Raw genomic sequence first — 27,533 nt, 5'->3', positions numbered from 1 at the left:
CTCCACAGCATCTTACAAAATTGTAAGTGAACAAAATGCTTGTTAAATACAAGTAAAAGAACCTATATACAAGACAAATGATTGTACAATATTTTAATTCAAATTATATATATATATATATATATATATATATATATATATATATATATATAGCTCAAACCATAATTCAAACCAATCTGTACCAGAGTGTAACGGAGGGAAAAAATACTGCATTTCATAATGAAAGTGCTTAACCACTCACTATTCATGGTCATGACCTCTCAAGAGTGCCCAGATCTTCTGTGAATGCAGACAATACTAACACAGTTCCACAGTTTCCTTTATCTACATTTCCCAAATCCCAGAAGACTGATAAAAGTTGCTTTTCCAAAGTCAGTTATGAACCTACTTAAATAGCAAAACTATACTTGAAGTAAAATAATTTATACTCCTGTGTATCACATATAGTATGAATACTGACAAAGTCTGACAGGGAATATCAATGTTTCCTTATAGGGTGTTCCAGTATTGGCCAACCACATGTGTATACAATATACACAATGACATTTATGTTTCTAAAATCCTACCACTACTGAATTCTAAAACATATAGACCTGAAGGGCTTCAGATTAGAACTTTCCTTTATGTGATGTTTTAAGAATCAAATTATCTAGTGTTCTATAAACTGTATTATGATATTAACTGATAAATAATTATTTTCCTTAAATTCTAAGAAACCTACATTTAAAATATATTAAGGACTATGTGGTCATTTTCCTTTCAAAGGAGGGCCAAGATCATTAGGGAATGGACAGTTTTTTCAACAAATGGTGTTGAAAAAGCTAGATATCCACATGGAAAAGAATGAAGATGAAGTATTACTTACTACCATATACAAAACTTAACTGAAGGTCAGAGTCTGGGGGAAGGAGAGGCAGACATCATGTCCAGTTGTGAAGACACAAATCCCTGAAACAGCCTAAGAAACAGTTCAAGGAAATAGACAGAAAGACAATGCTTTCAAACAGAAATAGAGGTGTGTGGGGGAAAGAGCAGAAAAAAAACTTAAAAAGAGGCCAGGCACAGGTGGCTCATGCCTGCAATCCTAGCTACACAGGAGGGTGAAATCTGAGGATTGTGGTAGTTTGAAACAAGCCTGGGCATAAAAGTCCATGAGACTCTTATCTCCAATAAACTGCTCAGGAAAAACCAGAAGTAGCACTGTGGCTCAAGTAGTAGAACAATAGCCTTGAGCAAAAGAAGCTCAGGAGAGGCACCCAGGCCAAGTTCAAGCCCCAGCACAAGAAAAGTGTAGCTGTGGAGGTGGGAGGGAAGGGATGGTAGGGAAAAACAAAGGAGGCAACAATGCTTGGTAAGAAATGTACTCATTACCTTGCTCATGGAACTGTAACCCCTCTGTATAGTATTTTCACAATAAAAAAACTTACTAAAAAAAAAAAAAGATTAAAAAAGAAGGCTTTTGAGAAGGGACCCTGGCTACAAGTGGAATTAAGAAATCTGTCCCTTGTGACTCAGATAATGCCTACCCTTGATTCCATTTCTATTTAAACATCTGAATTCCCTGTCATAATCTTTTGTCATTCTACAGGTAGAATAAGTGTTGTTTAGAAATCTAAACATAAATAAGAAAACAACTAAGAATAAATATTTATATTTGAAAAATTGAACTCCAAAAATGGGTAAATTACTTAAAATGTTTAAAATATAACTGTAAAACATATAGAACAAAGTATAGAACAGAAAACTTCATGATACGGTACTTGGCAAGGCTTGCTTGGCTATGGCACCAAACACATAAGGAACATAAGAAAAACAAATTTTCTTCAAAATATATAACACTATTGAGAAAAAGAAGACAACCCAAAGAATAAACAGTATTTTTGAATTCTATATCTGGTAAAGGGTTAATACTCAGAACAAATAAAGAATTACTATAGCAACAGACAGACAGACACACACACACACACACACACACACACACACACACACACACACACACACAATTCTAATTCAAAAATGAGGCAAGAATGTCAATTGACATTTCTCCAAAGATACACAAATGGCTAATAAGTACATAGTAGCTCACTATCACTAATCATTACAGAAATGCAAATAAAAACCACAATGGGCAATTACTGTTGAATGCATACAGATTTTTACTTTGAAGTAATAAAAAAAAACTAGAGATAGAAATTAGTGATACCCATATAACATTGTAAATGCATTTCATGCCATGGAATTACACTGAATCTCATGGCCAAAATGGCAAATTCTGTTATGTACAGTTTAGTAAATTAGAAAAGAAATCAAACAGGAATGCAGCTCAAGTCTAATGTATTCTCTTGTTTTCTCTCTTAAACCATTTTAAAAAAGGGCAATTTATACATACTTATGCAGCACTGAGGAAATTGTGTCTAGACAATAAACATTAGGAAATATTTTTTTGCTTAAAAATATTTTTTCTGAGAAATTTTCCCCATAGAGTATGATTTTTTTTCTGATCAAATTTCATTCTGGTTTTTGTGACTCAATATACAAATGTCAACTCTCAAAACACAATGCCAACACTTTCAATTCATGCTTATTTTTTTAAATTTGTAAACAAGAAGACATTATTGCTATTCAAAGTAACTACTGACGACCTCTTGACCTCTCTACCTCTCCATTGGCAAATACAATTTGGATGAGTAAGATCATGCTGTAACCAACCTCTCTACCTTCCCCACATAGGACATTTTGATTTCTATGAATGAGTTCAATGCTACCAAAAGCCATCAAGTTGTAGTTACTTGCTGATTGACAGTATAAATTTTTAATAGTTAAAAATTACATATTCTCAGGCTGGGGATGTGGCTCAGTGGTAGAGCGCTTGCCTTGCATGCCTGAGGCCCTGGGTTCGATTCCTCAGCACCACATAAGCAAAAAGAAAAAAAAAAGCCGGAAGTTGCGCTGTGGCTCAAGTGGTAGAGTGCTAGCCTTGAGCTAAAGAGCTGAGGGACAGCACCCAGGCCCAGAGTTCAGCCCCACGACTGGACCCCCCAAAAAATTACATATTCTCAACTATAAATATTTGGTGAGACACTTTTATTCCTTTTTTGTGTACAAAAGAAATTTTACAGAATTATTGAGGTACTTGAGCAGTATTCTACAAATACAGTTTTACATAACCAAATTTATAAAGAAACAAAGAATTAAAGCAAGGTCCATAATTATCTCAAATGAAAATGTATAATTATAAGATGAATTTACATGAGATAAATAATTTATTCCCAACCTCTAAAACATTCATTAGTTTCAAAAAGCTGGAAATTCAGTCATATGATGATCTTTTTTTTTTTTTGTTTGTTTGTTATGGGGCTTGAACTCTGGGCCTGGGCGCTGTCCCTCAGCTCTTCAGCCCAAGGCTAGTGCTCTACCACTTGAGTCACAGCACCACTTCTAAAGTTCAATCATTACTGTCTTAATTTCATTCACTTGAAACACATTAAGCATTAAATACTGAAAATAATCCATTTATATTTTCAAATACAAATTTTTCATTGTTACATATAACCTATACAACATGAGCTATTGATAAATAAAAACCTAACAAGAAAATATTTAAGTTACAATAGCAAAGTATGAAACTACAGAGTACAGTATTAAATCTATTAAAAAATAAACATAAAAGAGAAATTCAGAATATTCACAAGCAATATTTTTCCTGTATAAATAAAAATCCTCTTTTCATATAAAACATGTATCTTTAATTAATGTTGGTCAGTGTTAATATAACATGCAAGGTGTTCCTTTAGCACAATTAAAATTTACCATTTATCAAGCAATCATCAGTATATACATAATTTGCACACTACTGGGCAGATAATATGAGTATAAAATACACTGAAACATGAGTGAGTATCCACCGATTATGCAATTAGGAAACATTATTTCCTAGATGTTTGAAGTTTCCAAAAGTTTCTAAAATCATCTATCACTTATAATCAGAAACACTACAAATAAGCATAGTAAGCAAAATAGAAAACTTGAAAGACCCAAATTTAAAACACTGGATAAAATCGAAAACACAGAAAAAGCCTATCTCCTTTTCCTCCAATACATTTTATTATCACAGTTTTTATCTGGTTGACTATGACATGCTTTCTCAATCCTACTTTAAAAAGTCCTTAGGCTTAAGAATTAAAATAAAAACCAACTAAACTAAATGACTTGCAAATTCTACCTTTATGAATTTATAGATTAGAATGAGATTATTTAGAATAAATATGCCTAACACATCTAAAATTAAGTTATTACTTTTTTGGATAAGATTAAACTTATAAAGGCAAAAACAATATAACACTGAAACTTACAGGAAATCCTTTAGTGATAGGAACTTCAATATTAAAGATGAGGATTCGGGCTCTAAAACGAGTACAAGCTTTAATGGGTTCTTTGGGGCCACAAAATATGCAGCCAACACTGTAACAACAACAACAACAAAATGAAGACAGGTAGATTAGGGATAAATATATTTACATTCATTGCAAATCTCTCTGCAACTACTTGTAAAGAAATAAAAACAATGAGGCATATTAGGCCCTTTTGTTAATTACTCCCTCTGACTTAAAGCACTGCTTCATACTTTACAGCTTTCATTCAAAGAAAATTTGACAGTGTTAATTTCAATATTAAGGACAATTTGCTAATATTACTCCAAATGTCTATTTTTGGCCAAATAAGAGCTGGTAGGCTGTAAAATTCAAGTGTTTTCAAATCCCAAAACAATTGTTGCTTAAACTCATTTTCTTACTCACTTGATTTTGATGATATCCATCCCAACCAAAGTAAGACTAACATGATCGCCTGCCGCTGCCCAATCGACGGGTTCATCATGAAGAGTGATTCCTGGAAATGAGTAAGAACCAAAGCATACGGTGAAACACCAAACCATAACAACCAAGAGAGCTTGGCTGGTTTGTGCTTCATCAGTCTCTACTCATCATTTTCAATTTGAATGGCCTGAGAGTGAGAAATGTAACTGTGAGCGTTGAGGAAAACACACTTCCGTTAGACTTGACTCTTCCAGATCACCCCCTAAACAGAAAGTGACTTGCATTTGACCATAAAAAGGCAGACTTCTTCTCATTAATCACCTATTTTAAACTCATTTATACAATCAAATGATGATCCATAAACAGGCCCTATTCAACTTTTACTGTGATATTAATGGATTCAGGCACAATGAAATAGTTCAAATTGAATATTTCATTATATTAGCTTTACTTCAATGTTCTGTGTCGTTGTTACTTGGATTTTTTTTTAGTTTTGAGGTTTTGTTAGTTTTGTGAGACTCTGTCTTAGAAATATTTATCCAACCAGAAGTGGTGGTGCACACCTGTAATCCCAGCACTCAGGATGTTAATCAGGACAGGAGATAAAAATTCAAAGTCACTCTCAGGTACATAGTAAAAGACTCTGTCTCCAAAAAAAAGCTTGTCAAATAAAAACTAATTAAATTTAATTATCAAATACAAATTATAATGAATACAATTATAAAATATAAAATTAAAATGATCATACCTGGTTCTTCTTTGCCCTAAGAATGTTACACTGCTGTCTCATATTTGTCTTCCTAAAAACTTTGAGGTTCTTCCCCACTACTCTATGTACTTAATATGTTAATAAAAAAAATGATTTGGAATTTCTACTTGGTATTAGCAGGTTTACTCAAACCTCATTTTTTAAAGATTGTAGTTAAGAGCATCACAGTAGCAGCTTAAATATTCAGAGAGAAATGTGCATAGAACAGTCCAACACACTAAGCAAAAGCAATCTGGTGAGAAGTGAAGGCTGAGAACCTGAACCTCTCTGATTAGAAGAGAAGCTCTCAGGGAGGGCATTCTCCCCACTGCTTCCACCCAAGCCTCCCTTTAAAGAACACTAATGAGAGGTAATGCCTGGAGTGCTCTGTGAAGAAGGGACAGAGAAAAGAGAAGAAAAGGATATGAAACTTTAGCAGTGACTAGATGAGCATTTAAGAAGTCACAGGGAACCTGTCTTAAACTCTGTGATGATCTTAAGATTATGTTCTATTACGTGTTATAAGAAAATTCTTATTTTCAAAAAACGTATTAACACTTAGGAGACTAGTATTTCAAAAAGACTGTAGCTCTTAATCACTTTTTAAAAGTGATTGCAGGCTCACACCCACAATCCCAGCTGCTCAGAAGGCTGAGATCTGAGGACTGAGGTTTGAACCCAGCCTGAGGAAGAAATTCCATGAGACTCTTATCCACCAAAAAAAAAAAGCCAAGAGTGGAGATGTGGATCAAGTGGTAGCCTTGAGCAAAAAACCTCAGGGCATGCATCCAGGAATTCAAGTTATATATATTAGTTATGCATAACCAATATATAAATATATATATAAATAACATTTTAAAAGAAAAGAAAATCCCAGAGATGTACTTGAAAAATATTGAGCTATAGAAAATAATACTTCCTAAAGTAAATATTACTTTTGACCTAAACAGAAATTTCAGAGGCACTAACAGGCAGAAAAAAAAAACCAGTCTAATGGAAATAATGCTTTTTGTTTGTATAGCTACCTTTAAATGTAGCTTAAATACTTAAACTTTACTCATCTACTAAAATGCATTACTTATATAATCACATATGAATTGGACACAATGGCACATGCCTGTAACCCAAGCACTGGGGAGACTTGAGACAAAGCCAGGCTGGTCTACATAGCAAGACACTGTCTTTAAAAAAAAAAAAAAAAAAAAGAACAAAAGCTAAGGATACAAGAGGTAGCATGCACAAGGCCCTGGGTTCAATGCCCAGCTGGGGACTGAAAAAAAAACCCTACCTTTAAGCTGAACAAATGAAGTGTTCATTCAAATGTTTAAACTACTCAGATGTAACTCCACATATAAACTGAACTGAACACAACAGAGGGAACTACTAAATAGTTATACTTCAGCTTAAAGTTGTTATAAGTAATACTACTTTAAATTACATCTTCAATATTACAATGAAATCACAGACTTAGCTGGAAGCCAGATTATAAGTATAGAACATAAAAGTACAGAATACATAGCCGGGCGCCAGTGGCTCACGCCTGTAATCCTAGCTACTCGGGAGGCTGAGATCTGGGGATCATGGTTCAAAGCCAGCCAGGCAGGAAAGTCCATGAGACTCTTATCTCCAACAAACCACCAGAAAACTGGAAGTGAACTGTGGCTCAAGTGGTAGAGCACTACCCTTGAGCTGAAGAGCTGAGGGACAGTGCCCAGGCCCAGAGTTCAAGCCCCACAACTGACAAAAAAAAAAAGTAGAGAATACAAACTTTTAAAATGTCTGTATGTGCATTCAACATTTATATATATAAGGCTAAGACAGAAATAATTACCAACTGATATACATGAAAGAATATATTAGATTTCTGAGTAAAAGAAGTAGGTGTGGTAATATAAACCAGTTCTACTCATTTTCAACATTAAGTTATCTATGTTTCTGTGTCACTTAAGCCTTATTATTTCATATAATATTTCATACAATATATATGAATGAATTATTGATCAAAGGTCATGTGCATGTTCAAGCATAAACACAATCAAACCTGTTATTCTGAGATAGAAATTTGAAAATGATACTGTTTGATTTGTCATTGACTAGTATCAGGTTGGGTTTAGGTCTCATTTCGTTTACAGAATATGATTTAAAATGTATCTGTCAGGTGTCTACACATCTGGTTTAATCCTAACCAGGCTTCTCGAATCAGTAGCAAAAACACAATGTTACTGCAGTTAGAATGCTCTATGTACCTACACACAGTCACAACAGAAAAAACAAAAATTGCTCAATGTTTTTACATATTAATCTCCAACAGTTAGTATCATTTTGACAGTCAGTTACAGTTTTAGTAAGAAGATATTTACTTTGGAGTTATAACTAAACTACTTTAAAAAAAAAAAAACAAACCCCCGCTGTCTCAAAGTCTATAATTTAGCAAAAGCATCTTGCTGATGAATACCTTTTGCAGTACAAGTTTCATTAGGAGGCATTGCCAACAGTCGGTCACCAGTCTGAATATAGCCAGCTTCAATTTTACCAGTCACACAAAATCCAGATCCCTGATCTGTAAAACATGCCAAAGTCTTATGATTCATAGAATAGAATATTTTAATGAACATCATACTAAATAAGGCATACTATTTTCATTTTTTTTCTTACAAATAAAAACACTCCTATCTTTTTAAAGTGGTAGTCAGGTGTGGGTGGTTCATGCCTGTAATCCTAGCTACTCAGAAGGCTGAGATCTGAAACTGGTTCAAAGCGAGACTGGGCAGGAAAGTTTAGGAGACACTTATTTCCGATTAATCATCAAAAAGCTGGAAGAGGAGCTGTGGCTCAAGTTACAGAGTAATAGTTCAGGAACAGTGTCCAGATCCTAAGTTCAAGCCCCAAGATTGGTGTACATTTGTGCGCACATATGCACACACACACAAACATGCTGCATCTCATTCCTTTTTCAATACTTGTTGAATGACTGCTAAATATAACCAACTACTAAACACTAGAGATAAAGAGATGAAAATAGAATCACAATCTATAGGAAATTTACATCACAATCTATAGGAATTTTATACTAGTAAACAGATAAAAACAATTAAATTGAACTGAAACCAATACTACTTAAACAGAAAAAGATGCATCTAAGAATTTACAATGGCACACTAACGATGTAGCTCATTACACATGCTGAGTATGTGCAAGGCCCTGGGTTCTATGCCAGTAAGCCCACTCCTCACTCCCAAAACAATCTATAATGGTATGATGGGCATTTCAAAGAAACAGGAATAGGAATTTACCAGGTGAGTGTGTATTTGGGCTGGGGAAAATGAAGTGTTTGCTGACCCAGGAAACAGCATGTGCAAAGCCAAAACTGAATAGGAGTATGTGGAAAGAGCCAACATGGTTTGGAATCAGGAAGAAGAACTATAATGAAGGAAAGACAAGACATGAGGCAACAGAAGTAGGTAAGGCAGAAATAATAAAAGAGGCCTCATAAATTATACTTACTGTTTGACCTTCACCTTGCATTAAGTAACTGGAAACCAACAAAAAAAAAGTGACCTAATGGCATTTCTGTGTTACAGTGGAGGCTGATGGAAATGCATTTATTACCCACAAAAAGGGAATCAATTCAACAATCTGGAATAATGAATGACAAGGGTAGCGTGATAGGGTCACTGAAGGATAATGACAAAAGTGCATCCAAGTTGATGCACTGACTAGGAGTCAGAAAATTAAAGAACAAGACATATTTTCCCCTTGGCGAGTTTCAAATGTCTACACAATATGGGTGGCAAAGCTGCACCCCAGTGGGCACCAGTCATACTATGTTCCACCAGCATAGTATTCCAGGAACACTCTCCTATGGGAGTGCATTGAGGCAGGAGAGAAGATCTGGTAGAGGTTAAGAGTTAGAAAGTATCAAGATGGGGCTGGGAAGGTGGCTCAGTGGTAGAGCCTGCATGCATGCATGAGGCCCTGGGTTCGATTCCTCAGCACCACATAAGCAAAAAGAAAAAAGCCGGAAGTGGTGCTGTGGCTCAAGTGGTAGAATGCTAGCCTTGAGCTGAAGAGCTGAGGGATAGTGCCCAGGCCCAGAGTTCAGGCCCCACAACCGGACCCCCCCCCAAAAAAAAAAGAAAGAAAGAAAGTATCAAGATGCAAGTGGTAAAGAAACTAGGGGATTCACTTTATAAGGAGCATTCACAGTAGAAGACAGCAGTTTCAGAGGCAGAGCATGAGAAGCTCACAGGACGCAAGGAAAGATCACAGAAACCAAAGGAGAAGAGTTCTCAGGTGGACTTGTCTACCAGCAATAGAGGTTAACACTAAATAAAGACAGAAAGAGAACTGAAAAGTGAAGTATGCATTAACTTTTGCAAACAGAGCGCTGAGTGATCTTAGCAGTAGCAGAACAGGCAGAACCTAGCAAGTAATCTGAAGAGAGAACAGGAAATAAGAATGTAGATATTAATTAAAACTATCTCTTGCAGTTTAGATAGTGGGTTTTTTGGAAACCACTGCCATCTTCCCTCTACCAGCAGAACATTGGAAGCCAATAATTAGAATGATAGATTTTAATTTTACTGCATCATTTCTAAAAGCACCTTCATTCATTCATTTGTTAAACATTTTCTAAGTTCAGGGCTGGTCTTGCAGACACACAAGATATAATGATTGCTCTCAAGACACTCACAAAACAAACAGCACAGAAGTAAGTACAATACTGTAAGAAAAATGCAGTGATAGGGTACAGAGAGCACAGAGGGATGCCGTAGGACACGTGAGGGGTGAGCAGACCAGTTACCAATTTAGCACTATTCCATTCCAAATCCATTTTCATTGCCTGCTCAATGACAGTGGAGATTTAGGAGACAACTAACATCTTTACAGTAGTGGTTATTCCAACAAATGTGATATCCTTAAAATTTATTACGTTCCTTTATTCTAGTTCCATTTTATGATTTTCTGGATAGGACCCTGTACACATTAAGTAACATATATTCTTAGATATTTAATACTGTACCATCTCCAGTAGAGGAGTCTAAGCTCTTTCCATATTTATCCTTTTTCTCAGCCCTATGGTAACATGTAGGGTTTCTTCATATCTTATGGCTCCTTTTTTATCATAATTAACAATTTTTGGTATTACATTTCCCATTTTACCCATATCTGTCTTCTACCTAGACTATTACAGATGGATAGCGCAAATGAAGAGAAGAATACCAAAACATGGAAACATGAGTAAATATAGTGGCAATACTGGTCCTAACTTAAGAAACAGTGAATGATCCACTTCGATTGGAGTGATGGAAACTAAAAGGAACTAATGGGAGAGGAAAAAACACAAAGTTAGAAAGCAAAAGATAAGGTTTTCTTAATACTTAGCCAATGAAGATGAGATGGGAAAAGAAACTTAAAGAGTGTTCTAGGTAGAGGAGCCATGTGACTAGAACTGGGCATTTTAAGATTAACTTGATAGCTGAGGGTATAGCTCAGTGGTACACATTTGCCTAGCACACATGAGGTCCTGAGTTCAAGCCTCACACCACAAGAAAAGAATGAATTAAGATTAATTTGACAGTGTCAAACAGTATCAGAATAGAGAAGGGAGAAACAGAACAATAGAATAACTTTGATAAACAAGCCCTGCAGCACCTACCTTTGAAGACATCTGACACACATAATCTAAAAGGCTTGTCAATAGATCTTTGAGGAGGCTTGAAGGAATCTGGGAGAAAATGGCAAAAAGCAAAGTTGAATTTAAAGGGGCTGTAAATATAGCTCAGCAGAAGACTATGTGATTAGTATGAACACAAGAGGATCAATTTACAGCACCAAAGAAAGACTTGTTTTTACTCACTCCAATGAACCCATCATTGTATCCTCACTTCTACTAAATTACAGTTGGTAAGTAGTAGTTGTAAAATAACTGATATTCATGTACTTTATATTTATAAAATGTATTTTGCCCCACGTTATTCATTTATTTCCACAACAATCCATGAAGAAGGTAGGGCAGGCTCAAGCCTCAGAAGAAAATGAGTGTTAGTTGAAATATTACACATCATTTTAAAACTGGTATCCTAATTCCTCTGACCACAAATATAATGCTTTCTTCATACATACCACTCATATGTTGTCTCTCATGAAGAACTCTAAATAATTTATTAGTAATTTTTAATGTATTGCAAACAGAATGCCAGAACACTTACCAATTTGTTCTAATAAACATAGTCCTTTATACCATTTCGTGAGCTCACTAGATTGAGATCTTGTGATTAGATTTTCACCACTGAGACCACTTGTAGGAATAAAAGCCACATCACTTTCCTAATTAAATATTGAACATATGAAATTAATGACAATTGTTTAAACAAAAACTTAAAGGATTCATCATTACCATAACTGCACCAAAATTTCTAAAGCAACTATAACATGTTTTTCAAAAGCTAAGTGAAATATATAACTCTATCTTCTGAGGTATCTGATCTAATAGTTTTGTTTCATTTTTTTTTATTTGTGGGAAATACAAAAATATACTCTAAAACACTCAATCATTTTTATCTAGTGACAGGCACATTACAGACTTTTGCTGGACAAACTTTTCTCTACCAATATTCTTTGTGATGTTATTTAGTATATGTAATGAGAAGATTTTCACCTCTATAAAATCTAAGCCAAATATTCAACATGTACAATTTCTAAGGTAAAGTAGTCCAAAGAATATATTATATACATATACTAGGAAGAAATAGCAAGCAAAAAGGAGTTAAACACAGTTAATAAGGTAAGAATATTAACTGCTTGTACAGTTTCCTTATATCAGTAAGATGATTTACAGAAATAACCAAATAAAATTCTTACCTTAAAACCTGCTTGCTTAAGAAATTGTCCAAGTTTTCCAGTAATCTCTTGAAATCTTTCTTGTTGCCAATTAACCTGACAAAGATCCAACTTATTTTTAGAATTGTGCCTTCAGAATATAATATATATTATTTCTACAATAAACTATAATCAAGACTATAAGTATAAAAATCTATCAAATATAAAATCTGCTAAAATTAAAACTTGACCAATTAAAATTTAATCTTGATATGGCCTAAAATTCTTTCCTAAAACAAAAAACTTACAACTGCTAATGTACTTAGAATTTTTAATATATATTAAAAGTGATTTTTGAATTGGGGAACAATAGTGATTTATTTATTCAACCATGCCAGAATCAACTATTGGAATAAAATAAAATTGACACTCACCAGACTAAAAAAGTATTTGTAATATGAACTCATAATAATAATATGTAGTAATATTTAAGTGTAAATGTACTAATTAATATCTGAAACTTATCGAAATACATGATAAGTAAGATAGACCAATGAACCAATGAAGGGAGAAAGTAGAAATATGTGATCGAAGCCCTAGTAAAATCTTAACATAGTACACAATATTGGTGTTTGTAATAAAATTCCTTCAACTTTTCTCTACATTTGAAATACTACAATGTTATAGGAAAAACTTTAAATACGCGTAATAATACTATAAAAGAACTACTAGAAAATGTAGGTGAGTATTTATCTGATCCAAGGGGAAAAACAATGTCAAAATAGAAAGTCAAAAGAATGTGTATTTGAATATATGTTCAAATGAAAACCAAAGGAAGTGAGATTGTAGCTCAAGTGGTAGAGTGTTTGCCTTGAGCTGAAGAGTTCAGGGACAGCACTCAGGCCCAGAGTTCAAGCCCCACAACCAACCAAAAAAAACAAAACAAAACAAAAATGATTTTCACAGTTTCCAAAGAAAATATAGTATTAATATTCATAAGCAATGAAGAAAGAGTATGCTTTTAGTTGTTTCTTTTTGTTTTTTTGCAACCCTGTGTATGAACTCATAACTTGTGCTTGTTAAACAAACATTCTACCACTTGACCCACATTTCCAGTCCAGAAAGATTATGCCCTTTTTTACCAAATAAAAAAATTCTCATAGCTTTCTTAAGAGGGATTTTGGAAAGTAAATATATTATATGTTACATAAGTAATAACCACAACTTTTCTCAAAGGCATTTGAATCACATTCAGCAAATCTTAAAAGAAAGTTAAGCACATGCCTATACTCCTGGGGACTCAGGAGGTTAAAATCAGAGTTCAAAGCCAGTCCAGGTTGGCTTTATTTTCCAAAATAAGCAGCAAAAAGCTGGATGGTCTGGTGGCATGGTTCAAGTGGTAGAGCACTAGTTGAGTGTGAGGCTCAGAGTTCAAACCTTAGAATTGGCAAATTAAAACAAAACATATATGTCCTTAAGCTCAATGATTTTCACACAACAAACTACTTCTAAAGACACTTACACATAACACACAAAACAATTGGAAGTCTTCGGAAGGATGGGATGATGGAAATAAATCCTATCATTAAAACAGACTAAATTATAAAAGTAGTATCTTTATCCAAGACTTATTATTAGAAACATACATTATAATATTGATGTTGTCTTAAAAAAAACAATGTTGTAATGGAAAAGATCTTTGTGTGTAAAAACTGGAAGGATGTACCAAATAATTTCATACTTCCATCCTATAATATATTATTGTTGTAATAAAAATGATTTTTAAGTTCTGAAAATTAATTTTGAAAATGAGAAGACATTTTTGCCTAACAATTACTAATCAGTCATTTACTTAGCATAGGATTGTAAACACTCTTATTTTTAAGACAGAACTTGACTCATAAAAGTACTAGTCACATGGGATTCCACATGGCCAGAATAATATCTGAATTAGCACCAAAAACAAATTCTGATACCTGATCCATTTTATTGACTGCAACTGCAAGTTGTGTCACTCCAAGAGATCGGACCAAGAGGCCATGCTCTCGAGTTTGTCCTCCAGTCTCAAATCCAGCTTCAAATTCTCCCCTGCTGGCATCAACAACTAAGACAGCTACATCTGCCTACAGAAACCACAAACAAAACAAAATAAAAATAAAATTACTTTAATTGAAATGACAAGTTACTCAACAATTTGGTCAGACTTGGAATACAACTCCAACCTAAAATCAAACACCAAATGCAAATAACATGAGAACTGCACAGATAAATATATAGGTATGTGTGTATATATATTTGTGCCAGAAACTAAGGCTTGAACGCAGGGCCTAGACACTGTCCCTGAGTTTTTGTGCTGAAGACTAGTGTTCCACCACTTGAGCTACAGCTCCACTTCTAGCTTTTTTGGTGCTTAACTAAAGATAAAAGTCTCACCAACTTTCCTGCCCAGGCTGGCTTTGAACTGCAATCCTCAGCTCTCAACCTCTTAAGTAGCTACCAGCTGGATTACATTTTTTAATAAAAATTTGTATTAATATGTACTCACAGGATGCCAAAATAATGACATAAAGAAAAGTGTATATTTGATTATTTAACAATTAAACAATTAACAAAATATCTGCGCAAATGGGAAAACATAAACAAAATTAGAACATAAGAAGGATGAATACTGTCAACATATAAGTTAAAATACTTGAAAAATAAAAAATTCGGAAGTGGCGCTGTAGCTCAAGTGGTAGAGTACTCGCCTTGAGCTGAAGAGCTGAGGGACAGCGCCCAGGCCCAGAGTTCAAGCCCCATGACCGACAAAAACAAAACAAAACAAAACGAAAAATAAAAAATTCAACTTTTAAATAGTTCAAAAATTTTGAAATATACTGTGTTTTCAACTTCTAGAATTATAACCCCAGTATCAAGTAAGTCATATAAATAAATTAGTGTAATTAGGTAAGAAAGTATCTTATACCTGGGCCGCTCCTGTAATCATATTTGGAATAAAATCTTTATGGCCTGGAGCATCCATTAATGTAATAACTTTGGTTGCAGTTTCAAACTTTGTCATGCCAACATCCATTGTCACTCCCCTTAAAACAAAACAAATACACTTTGTAAACAGTCATTGATACAGGTTAAATTCCTAAATAACAGCCTAAATAATAAACTAAATAATGAGAACCTTATTGTATTTATTTCAAATTACCAAGCTATCAATTGGGGACAGAACTTTTTTTTGTTGGGGGGGGGGGGAATTGAACTTTTTTGTTGTAATAAAAGTATATGTGTCTTTAAAAGAGGCTGTGGATACAGCCTGAACAATTAAAATACTAATATTTCCCACTTCCTTAATTTTTTGTGAGAAATAGTGTAAGATGTAAGCAAAGAAGGGAATATAAGACCATTTTAGAGAAAAATAAAGACTGCAATGAAAAAAATATGAAAAATGACCACTGTACAAGGCAGGTTGCCCCAAGTTAGAAATAAACTCATAAAATTTTCATCAGAAAAGTTGGTCAGTATGTTACACATTGAGAAAACAGGTTAGAGATGCCTATTTTTTTTTCAAAAGCGGTAAACAGAAATTATTTGCCTTCATCTCATTTCACTGTAAGACCAACACAGTACCTCTTGTAAACCACAAAAAGTTAAGCAAAGTCTACAAGAATACTGCATCATGTTAGACCTGGGGAATCTAGACGGGGAAAATGTGGGCTACATAATGAAGAAGCATTTCCTTTTACTTACCAAAAAAAAGTCGTAATAGTCACTGTAATAAACTACAAGTTCAACCAAGACATAATACTTAAATTGCACTTTTTTCAATCTCTTTAAATGGATAGGTAGGAATTATTTACCTTTCTAAAATTAGTATCCTCTATAATTATAATATACGCATTGTGTTCTCCAAAATGTGGCCACTGTCCAATTATACACAGTTCAAAAGATATCTATATAAATATATAAATATATATAAATTGCTGTTTATCAAAAAAACAAGGACCATCATAATCTGCTTCATGAAGAATTGTCTTATGTGTAGGATGTAAACTAATACTACGAGAAAATGAATTTCCACCCAAAAGGCAGATAGACTTCTAATATATTAATCAGATGAAAGGAACTGAGGAATTCAGTTTATTATCTGCTAATTCAGAAGATCTTCATAGGTTGTTAGCCATCATTTTGAGATAGTTGGTACTTTATAAAGACCTCTAAAAAATACTTTTTTTTGGCCAGAGCTATGAATCTATATTCTCCTGTGAGAATCTCTCCAAAACTAGCATTTAACATTGAAACAGAGGCGGAGTAACTGACTAGTTACCATCTACATGGTAGGATATGTTTAAATTATTTTTGATTCTGTCTCATGAAAACATAGAAAGAACAAAAATGAATTAGGCATGGTATCTTGAAGTCACTGATCATTATGAAATCTACACAGAATCAAGTTTACCACAGCTGCCTTTCCTTCACAGCCTAATACTAAGTCTTACTCTAAATCTCAGCACTCAGGAGACTGAGAGAGGAAGATATTAAGTTCCAGGCTGACCTGTACCACATATTAAAGACCATCACAAAAAACTGAAAGCAAACCCCAAACAATAAATAAAGTCTTACAACTCAAAATCAAAACAACTGGACATATACCTAGGAATGTGACAAGTGAAACTTCTCCCATAAAAAATTAGCTTTAGGTATTTGCTTCCTCTGTGTGGTGGTTTTGTTTTATTTTGCATTAGATAAACATGCCTTTCATCTATTTTCACAGATTTCAAACGAAAAAAAATGTAATTGCAATGAGAAAAACAATAATTGACATTGTGTCAAACCAGTAATTTCCCTGATAAAACTTTTTCCTAAAGCACTTCATTGCTTTAGACCACATAATTTAGAACAACACATACTGCACAGTTATTTTAAATAATGGGACCATTTCAAACTGGAAATTCTGAAATATTGGGACTACCTTTCCCTTTCTTCACCCGTTTCGTCCAAGACCCATGCATATGCAAACGAAGCTTTGCCAGCCTTTTTAGACTCCTGTTCATATTTATGCATAGTTCTTTTGTTCACATTACCCAGAAGATAAAGCAAATGGCCCATCAGAGTGCTTTTCCCCGCATCAACGTGACCTAAGGAAAATTGATTCAAGATTAATAGTAGGTCCATTTCTAGATATTGTTTGCATTGCAGCACTGCATAAATAAATACAATTTTTATTAAATGACAGCTCAAACATCTAAACAGAGAATAAAAAGTAAATCTCTTTTGAGAGGAAGAAACTTTCCCAGTTTTGGAAATGAATTCTCTTTCATTTGCTTACAAAGTGAAAGTGCCACAAACCAAGACTAATGGCTGCCTTGGTAACTGGCATTATGTCCCCAGGGTGACAGGAAGCATTATGATGCCATGCCTCCTTGTTTGCACATCACTACGCCCACAGAGGAACTCACTGTTCCCATGCCACTCCTGGGAGCTGCCAGGCTACCACAGAGCTGACTGAGACTCTGGAGGAAGGAAGGCCTACCAATGACCACTAGGTTGAGGAGCTGCTTCCCGCCTTGCCGCTTCTCCAGTTCCACTTTCACATCAATCTGCTGCTTCAGCTTGCCAGACTTTTTCACTGACGTCGGCATTGTGCTCTGCTCTTCAGACACTTGAATGGAGTGGGGTGGAAGAGCTGACTTAGAGCCGGTGTCAAGACTGTCAGAAGAAATGATGCTGTTATCTTCACCAGGAGGTCCTTTCTGAGGTGTGTGGAGACCATGACCATTTTCTCTGCAGAAGGATCAGAAAGCAGTGTTTAAAAGCATGTTGTATAGTGTTACAGGGACAGAGAATATGTTTCTCTCCATCATCTATGTAACCCAAAAAATGATCTCGGCTAAGTGGCTAGAGCCTACTGACAAGTAGCCAGATACAAACCACACAAATACAGATTTGAGGATCCTGGTGGAAAAGAGCCTAACATGATCATAAGTTTGAGGCCAGCTTGTAAGGAAGGAAGGAAGGAAAGGTATGTAGGTAAGGTAAGGTAGGAAGGAAGGAAGGAAGGAAAGGAAAGGAAGGAAGGAAGGTAGGAAGGAAGGAAGGGAAGGAAAGGTAGGTAGGTAGGTAGGGAAGGAAAGGTAGGTAGGTAAGGTAAGGAAGAAAGGAAGGAAAGGGAAGGAAGGAAAGGGAAGGAAGGAAGGAAGGAAGGAAGGAAGGAAGGAAGGAAGGAAGAAAAGGTAGGTAGGTAAGGTAGGTAGGTAGGGAAGGTAGGTAGGGAAGGTAGGTAGGGAAGGTAGGGAAGGAAAGAGGGAAGGAAGGAGGAAGGGAAGGAAGGAAGGAAAGAAGGAAGGAAGGAAGGAAAGGTAGGTAGGTAGGTAATGTAGGTAGGTAGGTAAGGTAGGTAAGGTAGGTAGGTAAGAAGGAAGGTGGGAAGGAGGGAAGGAAGGAAGGAAGGAAGGAAGGAAGGAAGGAAGGAAGGAAGGAAGGGAGAGTCAGAAGAGAGGAAAGAGAAAAAGGAGAGGGAGAAAGGAGAGAGGGAGAGGGATATCCTGAAAATAAGTACAGGACCTTTAATAAATTCAAAGCTAAAATAACTTTATAGACCATAGCCTTGGTTATATCATAATTTCTATCAAAATATATGGCATAAAGGAGACATTTTACATTTTTTAGAACTTATATCAAATAAGGCATTGTAAAAAAAATTTTCTACTGACTCATTCTTTTGACAACATAGCTATAACCTTTTTTCCTTGCTCAAACATTTAAGCTTAAATACTTCTAAACGTCTATACTTTGATTTTTTTATAAAACAGCATTAGTCCAACAGCCTTCACCTACTAAACCTTAGTCAATTCATTAGTTCAACAGACTTAATTTACTAAAAACTACAACATATACTATGCATTGCTTTAAGAAATGAACAAACAAAAAAGACAGAAATAAAACTTAGTCTAGTGAGAGTCTGAGATATATAGGGCAGAACTAAGACCACCTAATTACTTTCTCATTTCCGTGACGACGCTGGTGCCTCCACAGGTGAGCACTGACCTCAGAGCTCCCTCAGCTCTTTGGCCAATCCCTGCAGAAACAGCATAGCTGCTGGCCCTGCAGAGCTATGAAGAATGTGAGCTACTCAAGCAGATTGCACTCTGCCTTGCATTCCCTTCAAAACTATAAATAAATAGAATTAGGCCAGGAGCCTGTTAAATTGCATGCTGTTAAGAATGAAGCCAACTAGATCCAACTTAATGTGGACCAGGCACAGAGAAACTATATACAGAAAGCAGTTACACGAACCACCTAAGAGTGAAATGGAAATGGTTAGAAGAGGAAATCTATCTCCTTCTTCCTCACTGTTAACTAAAAACAGTTCATGTTTTTCTCCTCAGAGCAGTTTTACATGCTCAACATTAACCTTTTTACCCTATATTTCCAGAGAAAAGCACTAGTTATATTAGTAACTTCATTTAAAAAGTCTCAAATATATTCTATTTTACCTCTTAAAATCTCCACTAATTTAGGGCTGGGAAGTTGGCTCAGTGGTAGAGCACTTGCCTTGCATGCCTGAGGCCCTGGGTTCGATTCCTCAGCAACACATAAGCAAAAAGAAAAGAGCCGGAAGTGGCGCTGTGGCTCAAGTGGTAGAGTGCTAGCCTTGAGCTGAAGAGCTGAGGGACAGCGCTCAGGCCCAGAGTTCAGGCCCCACAACCGGACCCCCCCCCCAAAAAAATCTCCACTAATTTAAATGTTTCTTATTTAGCATTGCAACAATTTTAGACATTAAGATTAAAAAAAATACTACTGTTTGACTTATAACCATTCTCCTCTAGAGATCTGGAATTCTAGGTGAGTTTAATTTTATGCCATTGCTACAATGATCATTTTATTCAATAGAAAATCTAAAAGGTTAAATATTTTAGTTATTAAAATGTAATTTGTAATTCCATGATTTACTGCCTACATTTAACACCTCAGCCCTGCTTACCCATGCCATCTAGTGGTACAGATCCCCTATCTCACAAAACTAAATTTCACAAAATCAGTTTAAGTAGCTATAAATGATTTATATGAGGAACTGACAGTGAGATGAAGTAATATGCATACAAAGCTATATTCAAGACAAACTTCCAATCCCTTCTCTTTTGTACCATGTTACACTGAGGACACAGGACCTTCCCATGCCAATACATGCAAAACTGACATAGATTCTTTCTGACAAACTAAAGGAAACAATACTATTTCTCAAAAGTGGGAAGAGAGTCTTCAAATCTTACCCAGGCACTTCAAATCCCATAGTTTGCTTCTTTCCAGAAACAGTCATTTTAGCAACTTTTGGCACAATTTCAGATTCACTTCGAGATGACTGAGATCCTACTGATTTTCCTAATAAGGAGTAAAATAGAAAAGGCTAAAGTTAAGTTCTAAAAATGCATCACATGTCTTATAGAATATAGATTAAGATTAATATGCAAAGAATTTATATCTTTAAAAACACATATCCTTTCTCTAAATCAGTGAGATATAAATGCTGAGAGCATTCCTATCAGCCATCCTGGGAAATACCCTACTGTCAAGACTCTCCTATACTTAACCTCTATCAAATCTCTTCCTAATTTCAAACTGACTGTTAGGTTTCAGTATTAAGAGGTCAGAAGGTGGTTTCTTCACAGAGCCTTATTCTTACATTCTACCTAAACCCTCTACTTACCTCATCTACCACACCCTTTCACAAGACTAAAATTGTCTGGTCAGTTAGCAGATGGTTAAACTATTTTAACCTTGTGAGATTTATACACTGATGAACCAGCTTTATTTTGCTAGAACACAACTATCTATCTACAAAGAACATAGGGGAAGAGGTTAATATAGAAAAAGTGAATTAAGGATATGAAGGATATATTACGAGCTAGATCAAAGTAAGACTTTTTAAATTTGATCTTGATATATGCAATTCATAGAATTTTTGTTTAACAGTTCTTGGATTTGAACTTAGGGCTTCAAGCTTGCTCTAGGCATGCTACCACCTGAGCCACACCCTTAGATCACTGAATTTTAAAAAAATGTATCCACATAATTTTCAAAACAGTACTAACATTATTAGAGTCACATAAAAATTATAGAATTTTGTATTGCTACAGTAGTAAACACAGAAACTACTAAGTTAGAAAAGATAAATTACAGAATTCATTCAATTATGCTAGGAATATAATAAGAGTAAATGATAGGAATGTAATAAGAGTAAATGCACACTGCTGTAGTTAAGAGCTTAGTCTAGTTGAAGAAAACATTAAATGATCATATTATTTAAACTGTTACTATATTATAAAAAAAAATCATATGGACTGGGATCAGTGACTCTTGCCTATAATTATAGGTATCTGGAAAGCAGAAATGAGGATGATTGGGGTTCAAAGGCAGTCTAAGAAAGACGTGCTTGAAGTGGTGATACACACTTGTATTTTCAACCATGCAGGATATATAAATAGGAAGATCAGTCCAGGCTGGCTCAGACATAAATGTGACACCCTACTCAAAAAATAACTAGAGCCAAAAGGTTGGAAACACACGAAAGTTCTAAATTCAAGCTCCAGTACGATGATGATGATGATGATGATGATGATGATGATGATGATGATGAGGAGGAGGAGGAGGAGGAGGAGGATGAACAACAATAATATATGGTGATATAAAATCTGCTAACAGGGCACATGGAAGAAAGTACTGGAATTAAGACAGAAAAAAAATTAGTGTAGAAAGGAGGAACATTCCATACACATTGCATAATGGCCTTAAGGGTAGAAGACAGAAAAGGGGCTAAGATGCTAGAGAAGTAGGCAAGGCCAGCCATTCAGGACCCTTAAGCCATACCAAAGATCTTAATGTTTGTTCCACAGATCTGGATGCCAGCAAAATGAGGACAGTAAATAGTAAAGAGAGAAAAGAGAAAGGACAGGAGAACATAAAGGCATGTTTGGCATGGGAAGGGCAAGCTCAAAGGCAAGGGTTATCTGGAGCAAGTAAGCTCTGATAACCAAGGAAGATAATATAGCAGTAGGAAAAATATTGGCACTAGGACAAAGTCTTAGAGAAGCCCAGCATTTAAATGCAAGACAAGATGACATACCTGCACCAGGAAGAAGGAGAACTGATGGTACAAAGGAAGCTAAGGGAACAGTGTATGATGGACCTGACAATGATGGTAGTCAGAAGACAGGAGAGCTGAAAATGCACTGGTGAAATGAGATAAAGGTCACTGCTAGAGTTAGCAAGAGCCACTGGTAAAAAGAGAAGGAAGCAAAAGCCAGAACAGGTTAAAATACAGAAGACAGGTGAGAAAACCAGCAGAAGTGCATGTCTATGATCTCTTTTCTGTAATTTCCAAGTCCACAAGCCCTAAGTTAATAACTCCTAGTTGGTTTTCTTGTTTTGCTTTTGCTTTTTTGAGAAAGAGTCTTAGCTACATTGTTCAAGGTGGTCTAGAACTAACTAGTTAGTCCAGGCTGGTCTAGAACTGACTCATCATCCAGGCTGGTCTCATGATCCTCTGGCCTGTGGCTTCTAAATGTCTGCTTGGCTCACCCAGGGAATTAACTCCTTTAGAAGCAAATCTGACATGGACTGAGACTATGCATCATTTTGTCTTGTCATACTTAAATTAAAAAGCTACATATTTCAGAGTGAAAATAGCTATATTTGATAACAAGGTACTCCTTCACAACTACCTGAGGCCATTATGTCACACATGGTATGGACCTGAAAATGTTTTTCTAAATCTAAAATATTCTGAATTTTAAATCAAATCCAATCCATGAGCTTTAGATAAGAAACTGTAGATAGATAAGAAACTGTAGATGTAAGAAACTTTTTAAGTTTGGCTAGAGAGTCATATGGTAATGGTAATGATAGAAGAGAGATGTAAAATGAAAGTAAAGAAAAAAGTGAGAGGAATTAGTTGAATACATTAAGGGAGAAAAAACAGCATTTTAGAGTTTCTGGAAAAGAAGGGAAAAATAGAAACTAAGAAATAGAAACTACGACTGGGAAACGGCTCTTTTATAACCAAGATTGGAAACAGGTACAGTCGCTCTCAGTCTGGAAAAAGTCTTTTTTTTACAAAATAAGTCAATTTTGTATGTTTAGTGAAAGATGACAATTCCTGAAGGCAGGCTTCTATTTTCTCAATATAGCAGCTAAAAAAATTAGAGGAATTTGTTCTCTTGGCCCAATTTAAGTTCTGTGATTATGCATTTATGATAAAACCACTCTGCTTTCTGCCCTTCTCCAGCAATGTCCAGTCAATTTAGGAAAAGGCATTAACAATGAAGGCATTGCCTGCTTCATGAGGAATTAAGAGTCTACCCAACAGGTGCAAATAAGAAAAAAGGTTTTGAACATACTGCAAAGATATCCCAAAACAGTACTGAAATGATTAAGGATCAGGAACTTGAAAATTAATTAAATGGTAACAGAATAATGATAAGAGTTGGCAAAAAGCCACAGTATGTGCATGAGTGACTTTTCAGGAGAGGTGATTATAAGGAATTACTGATGAGAGGTCTTCGAAGGTCACTGACAGTCAATGAATGGAAAGTCTTGGTCGTAAGGGGACATGATACACTAGTTAAGACACATTAGTTAAGCTATGGTTAGGAAGGAAATGGTAAGCCAGCAGCCAAAGTCTCTGAGAGTGGACAGGAATGATTGTTTTTAAAAGGCTGATTTCAGGTAATAGAAAGCTAAAAGGTGCAGATGTAAGGGAGGAAAAATATGGAGTAATAATGATATTGGAAGGGCAAGAATAAAGTTGACGGCCCACATAGTTGCCGACCCATGCTCTGAGGCTTGCAAGGCAATGCTGGCACAGAATGGAAAAACATTAGGAAATAAACAGTTTGAGACTTAGAGGAGTGAGCTTTCATGGGAAGAAAAAAAATTTTCTAGAGGTATACAAAGGTAAAGAGTGGCTGGAGAGGGAAAGAAATAATTGGATGATGACAAAGGAGTAGACACGCTAAGTAAAATAAGGACTTGGTCTGTCATCCTAAGAAAGAATAAAAGAGGACAAGAGGAAGGAAGGAAGAAGAGATGGAGGAGAGAGGGAGAGAGGGAGAGGGAAATAGAAGGAGGAAAGGAAGGAAAGGAAGGAAGCAAGGAAGCAAGGAAGCAAGGAAGGAAGGAAGGAAGGAAGGAAAGGTCTCAATCCAAGTTCTACAAACGTACTTCAAATTTCCTATTATGGTTCACTTTTAATATTTTCCAAATATTGTCATGTAAATATTTCTTGATTTGCAAAGATACATTAGTTTTGTGGGGGAAGGGGTATCTGTAAAGACCCAAGATGCAACATTGCAAAAAACTTACTATGTGAAAGTAGATGGGAAAAGACCATTATACCCACTAAAGTGGTGGTTCCTTAAACACTTTGTTTTTGTTTTTAGGTCAGGTATGTCTTTAACCACAGGGGCCAGGAAGGTGGCCCAGTTGTGGAGTGCTTGCCTTCCTTGCATGAAGCCCTGGGTTCAGTTCCTCAGCACCACATAAGCAGAAAAAGCCAGAAGTGGTACTGTGGCTCAAGTGGTAGAGTGCTAGCCTTGAGCTGAAGAGCTGAGGGACAGCGCCCAGGCCCAGAGTTCAGGCCCCATGACCAACAACAACAAAAAAAGCTAACTATAAAAAATAAAAACCAAGCAAGGCACATTCTTCAGGAAGAATGTATCATACAAATACAATTTTGTATGCTTCATGCAGGAAATCTGATTCTAGAATCATCCTTTTAAGAGATAAACTGGCCCAGGCTATTTTGGAAACACATTAATTCAAATTAATAATATCCACAGCCAAAGATAAAAACCTATATTCAGTTATCCACTGAGCTATTGCTACCAGCAATGCAATGTACTTTGGATTCACTTCCCCTGCCATATTACAAAATAATGAGCACCTGATGGCTGGGGGAAGAACACTACTGACCCAGTCAGAATGACCTAACCACTAAAAATCATTAGCCACAGACCAATAAGAGACATAATTTTTAATCATCTTCCACTGAGCTAAACCCCCAGCCCCTTTAATCACATTTTTAACATAAAATGTACACGCTCTTCTTTCATCCTTCCAGCCAATTCATTTGTTAATACCCAAACTGTCATTCAAATTCAGTAAGTCTCAAAATGAGCTCCAGATATTAACTATAGGAAGGCTGGAATCTAAGCCTGGCTTACTACTCATGAATTGTTACCTAACAGCATCCAAACTTCACTTTCATCTGAAACTTTTCAGGGGTGGTCTGGGGGTTTTTGTGGCACTAGGGATGAATCCCAAGGAGTTATACTGCACCACACCCCCACCCTTATCTGAAGTTTCATGTTATAAAGTTTCTACTTTATTCGATATTAACTGAATTCAGTGATTTCTAGCTCTGAAAATGTATGTATCTATGCCAAATCACTAAGCTGCTCTTTATATCAAATAAGCCATTATGAGGTAAAATTGCCATTCCAAAGGAGTCTGCATAGCCTCCTCAAAACCATGCACAATCCACAAAAGTACACCCAAAAGATATACACTCTAAAGATTCCTATCATTATTGATCTGTCTCTAGCAGAATAAAGAAGAATCATTTGTCTGTTAGATTTTCACTTTAGGAAAAATTAACAGTTAACTCAGTAAAACAACTTGTTTTACAGACAAAGAAACAAGGGACAAATAAGTGAAATGATTGTGTTTCAGTGGCTGAGTCAACCTCCCTGCTCAGTTCACCTTGCTCACATATCAGTTATCCTGTAATACAGCCTAATTCAAACTACCACCTCCTGTCTCTAGTGGTTACCTAGGGGAACTGTTTATTCCAGGGCTCTACGGTATCCTTTCTGGGACTGAAAGTCGTACAGGTTTTAACTTAAGAATGCATCCTTTCAAAGCTAGACCTCTACAGCACCATACAACTGTTCCTGAATTTACCGACTATTACTGAATCATGTTTGCATATGCACATGAATTACTCTCTTCTGACTTATCCCTTTTTAAAGATTTTTAATGGAAATACCTTATACACAAGAGCACATCATTCACAAGTCACAGTGCTCTGCCAATAATAAGCTTTCAATAAACAGGTTAATGATCAACTCCCATGGGTTTAAATTCTACCACTACAAGTTGACCTCTATTTACAAGTTATCTCAAGAGTCCTTCTTCGAGCAATAGCTTCCTTTAGTCTCTTTTCTTACTTCTTGCATTTAGTAGTAACTACCTCCTAACATTTGGAAACAGAAACTGGTGCTTGCTATGGGCACTATGCTCTTCTTCCAAGTGCTTTACATAATTCCTACTTTATAGAATAGGTATAATTCCTACTTTACAGAAACTCATGGCTGATATGACAGGTATACAATCTTGGATTATGACATACCCAGATTTTTTTTAAGGTACATACATAATAAATTACTCTTCAAGAAGCTCAGAAACCTTTGAGATGTTATTAAAAGTGGTGGTTATTGGCTAGGTGCTGGTGGCTCACACTTGTAATCCTAGCTCTCAGTAGGCTGAGAAACTCAGTTCAAAGTCAGCCTATGCAGGAAAAGTAAGCGAGGCTCTTATCTTCAATTACATGCCAAAAAGTCTGGAAGTAGCATCATGGGTTCGAGTGGTAGAGTGTTAGTCTTCAACAAAAAAGCTCAGAGACAGCAACCAGACCCTGACTTAAGCCCCAGAATTGGCAAAAAAAAAAAAAAAAGTAGTAGATATAAAGACAAAAAAGAAAAAAGAAATATTTGAAGTATATATCTTAGTAACAAAGGTTTAATAAGCAAACTGGGAGTTAATCTTAAAAATAAAAAAAGGCGAGGCTGGGAAGGTGGCTCAGTGGTAGAGCACTAGCCTTGCATGCCTGAAGCCCTGGGTTCGATTCCTCAGCACCACATAAGCAAAAAGAAAAAAGCCAGAAGTGGTGCTGTGGCTCATGTGGTAGAGCGCTAGCCTTGAGCTGAAGAGCTGAGGGACAGCGCCCAGGCCCAAAGTTCAGGCCCCACGACCGGACCCTAAAAAATAAAAATAAAAAAAGGCAAATGGCAAAATTTCTGAAAAACATTGGGCACTGATCAATAAATGTTCAGACATTTGTTTAGCTGAGATTTTGAATGAAAACTTTTGTAAAAAAAATC

General features: G+C 35.7%; 1 protein-coding gene across 2 annotated transcripts in view; it reads right to left on the bottom strand.

The window, feature by feature from the left end:
* Window positions 1–27,533, bottom strand: part of Hbs1l (HBS1 like translational GTPase) — a 69,895-nt gene that overhangs the window by 7,578 nt on the left and 34,784 nt on the right. For both annotated transcript variants that reach the window (XM_070010706.1, XM_070010708.1), the window contains 11 exons: window positions 20,649–20,757; window positions 17,909–18,159; window positions 17,348–17,513; window positions 15,350–15,467; window positions 14,361–14,507; window positions 12,427–12,501; window positions 11,775–11,892; window positions 11,222–11,290; window positions 8,018–8,122; window positions 4,797–4,887; window positions 4,353–4,461 (listed from right to left, as the gene is read on the bottom strand). In XM_070010706.1, the coding sequence (XP_069866807.1) occupies window positions 4,353–4,461; window positions 4,797–4,887; window positions 8,018–8,122; window positions 11,222–11,290; window positions 11,775–11,892; window positions 12,427–12,501; window positions 14,361–14,507; window positions 15,350–15,467; window positions 17,348–17,513; window positions 17,909–18,159; window positions 20,649–20,757 (1,358 nt within the window). The remainder of the gene's footprint in view (window positions 1–4,352; window positions 4,462–4,796; window positions 4,888–8,017; window positions 8,123–11,221; window positions 11,291–11,774; window positions 11,893–12,426; window positions 12,502–14,360; window positions 14,508–15,349; window positions 15,468–17,347; window positions 17,514–17,908; window positions 18,160–20,648; window positions 20,758–27,533) is intronic.

Source organism: Dipodomys merriami, unplaced genomic scaffold, assembly GCF_024711535.1.
Source record: "Dipodomys merriami isolate MVZ:Mamm:240054 unplaced genomic scaffold, mDipMer1.0.p SCAF_8, whole genome shotgun sequence".
NCBI lineage: Eukaryota > Metazoa > Chordata > Mammalia > Rodentia > Heteromyidae > Dipodomys > Dipodomys merriami.
This window is presented reverse-complemented; position numbering and strand designations above follow the sequence as displayed.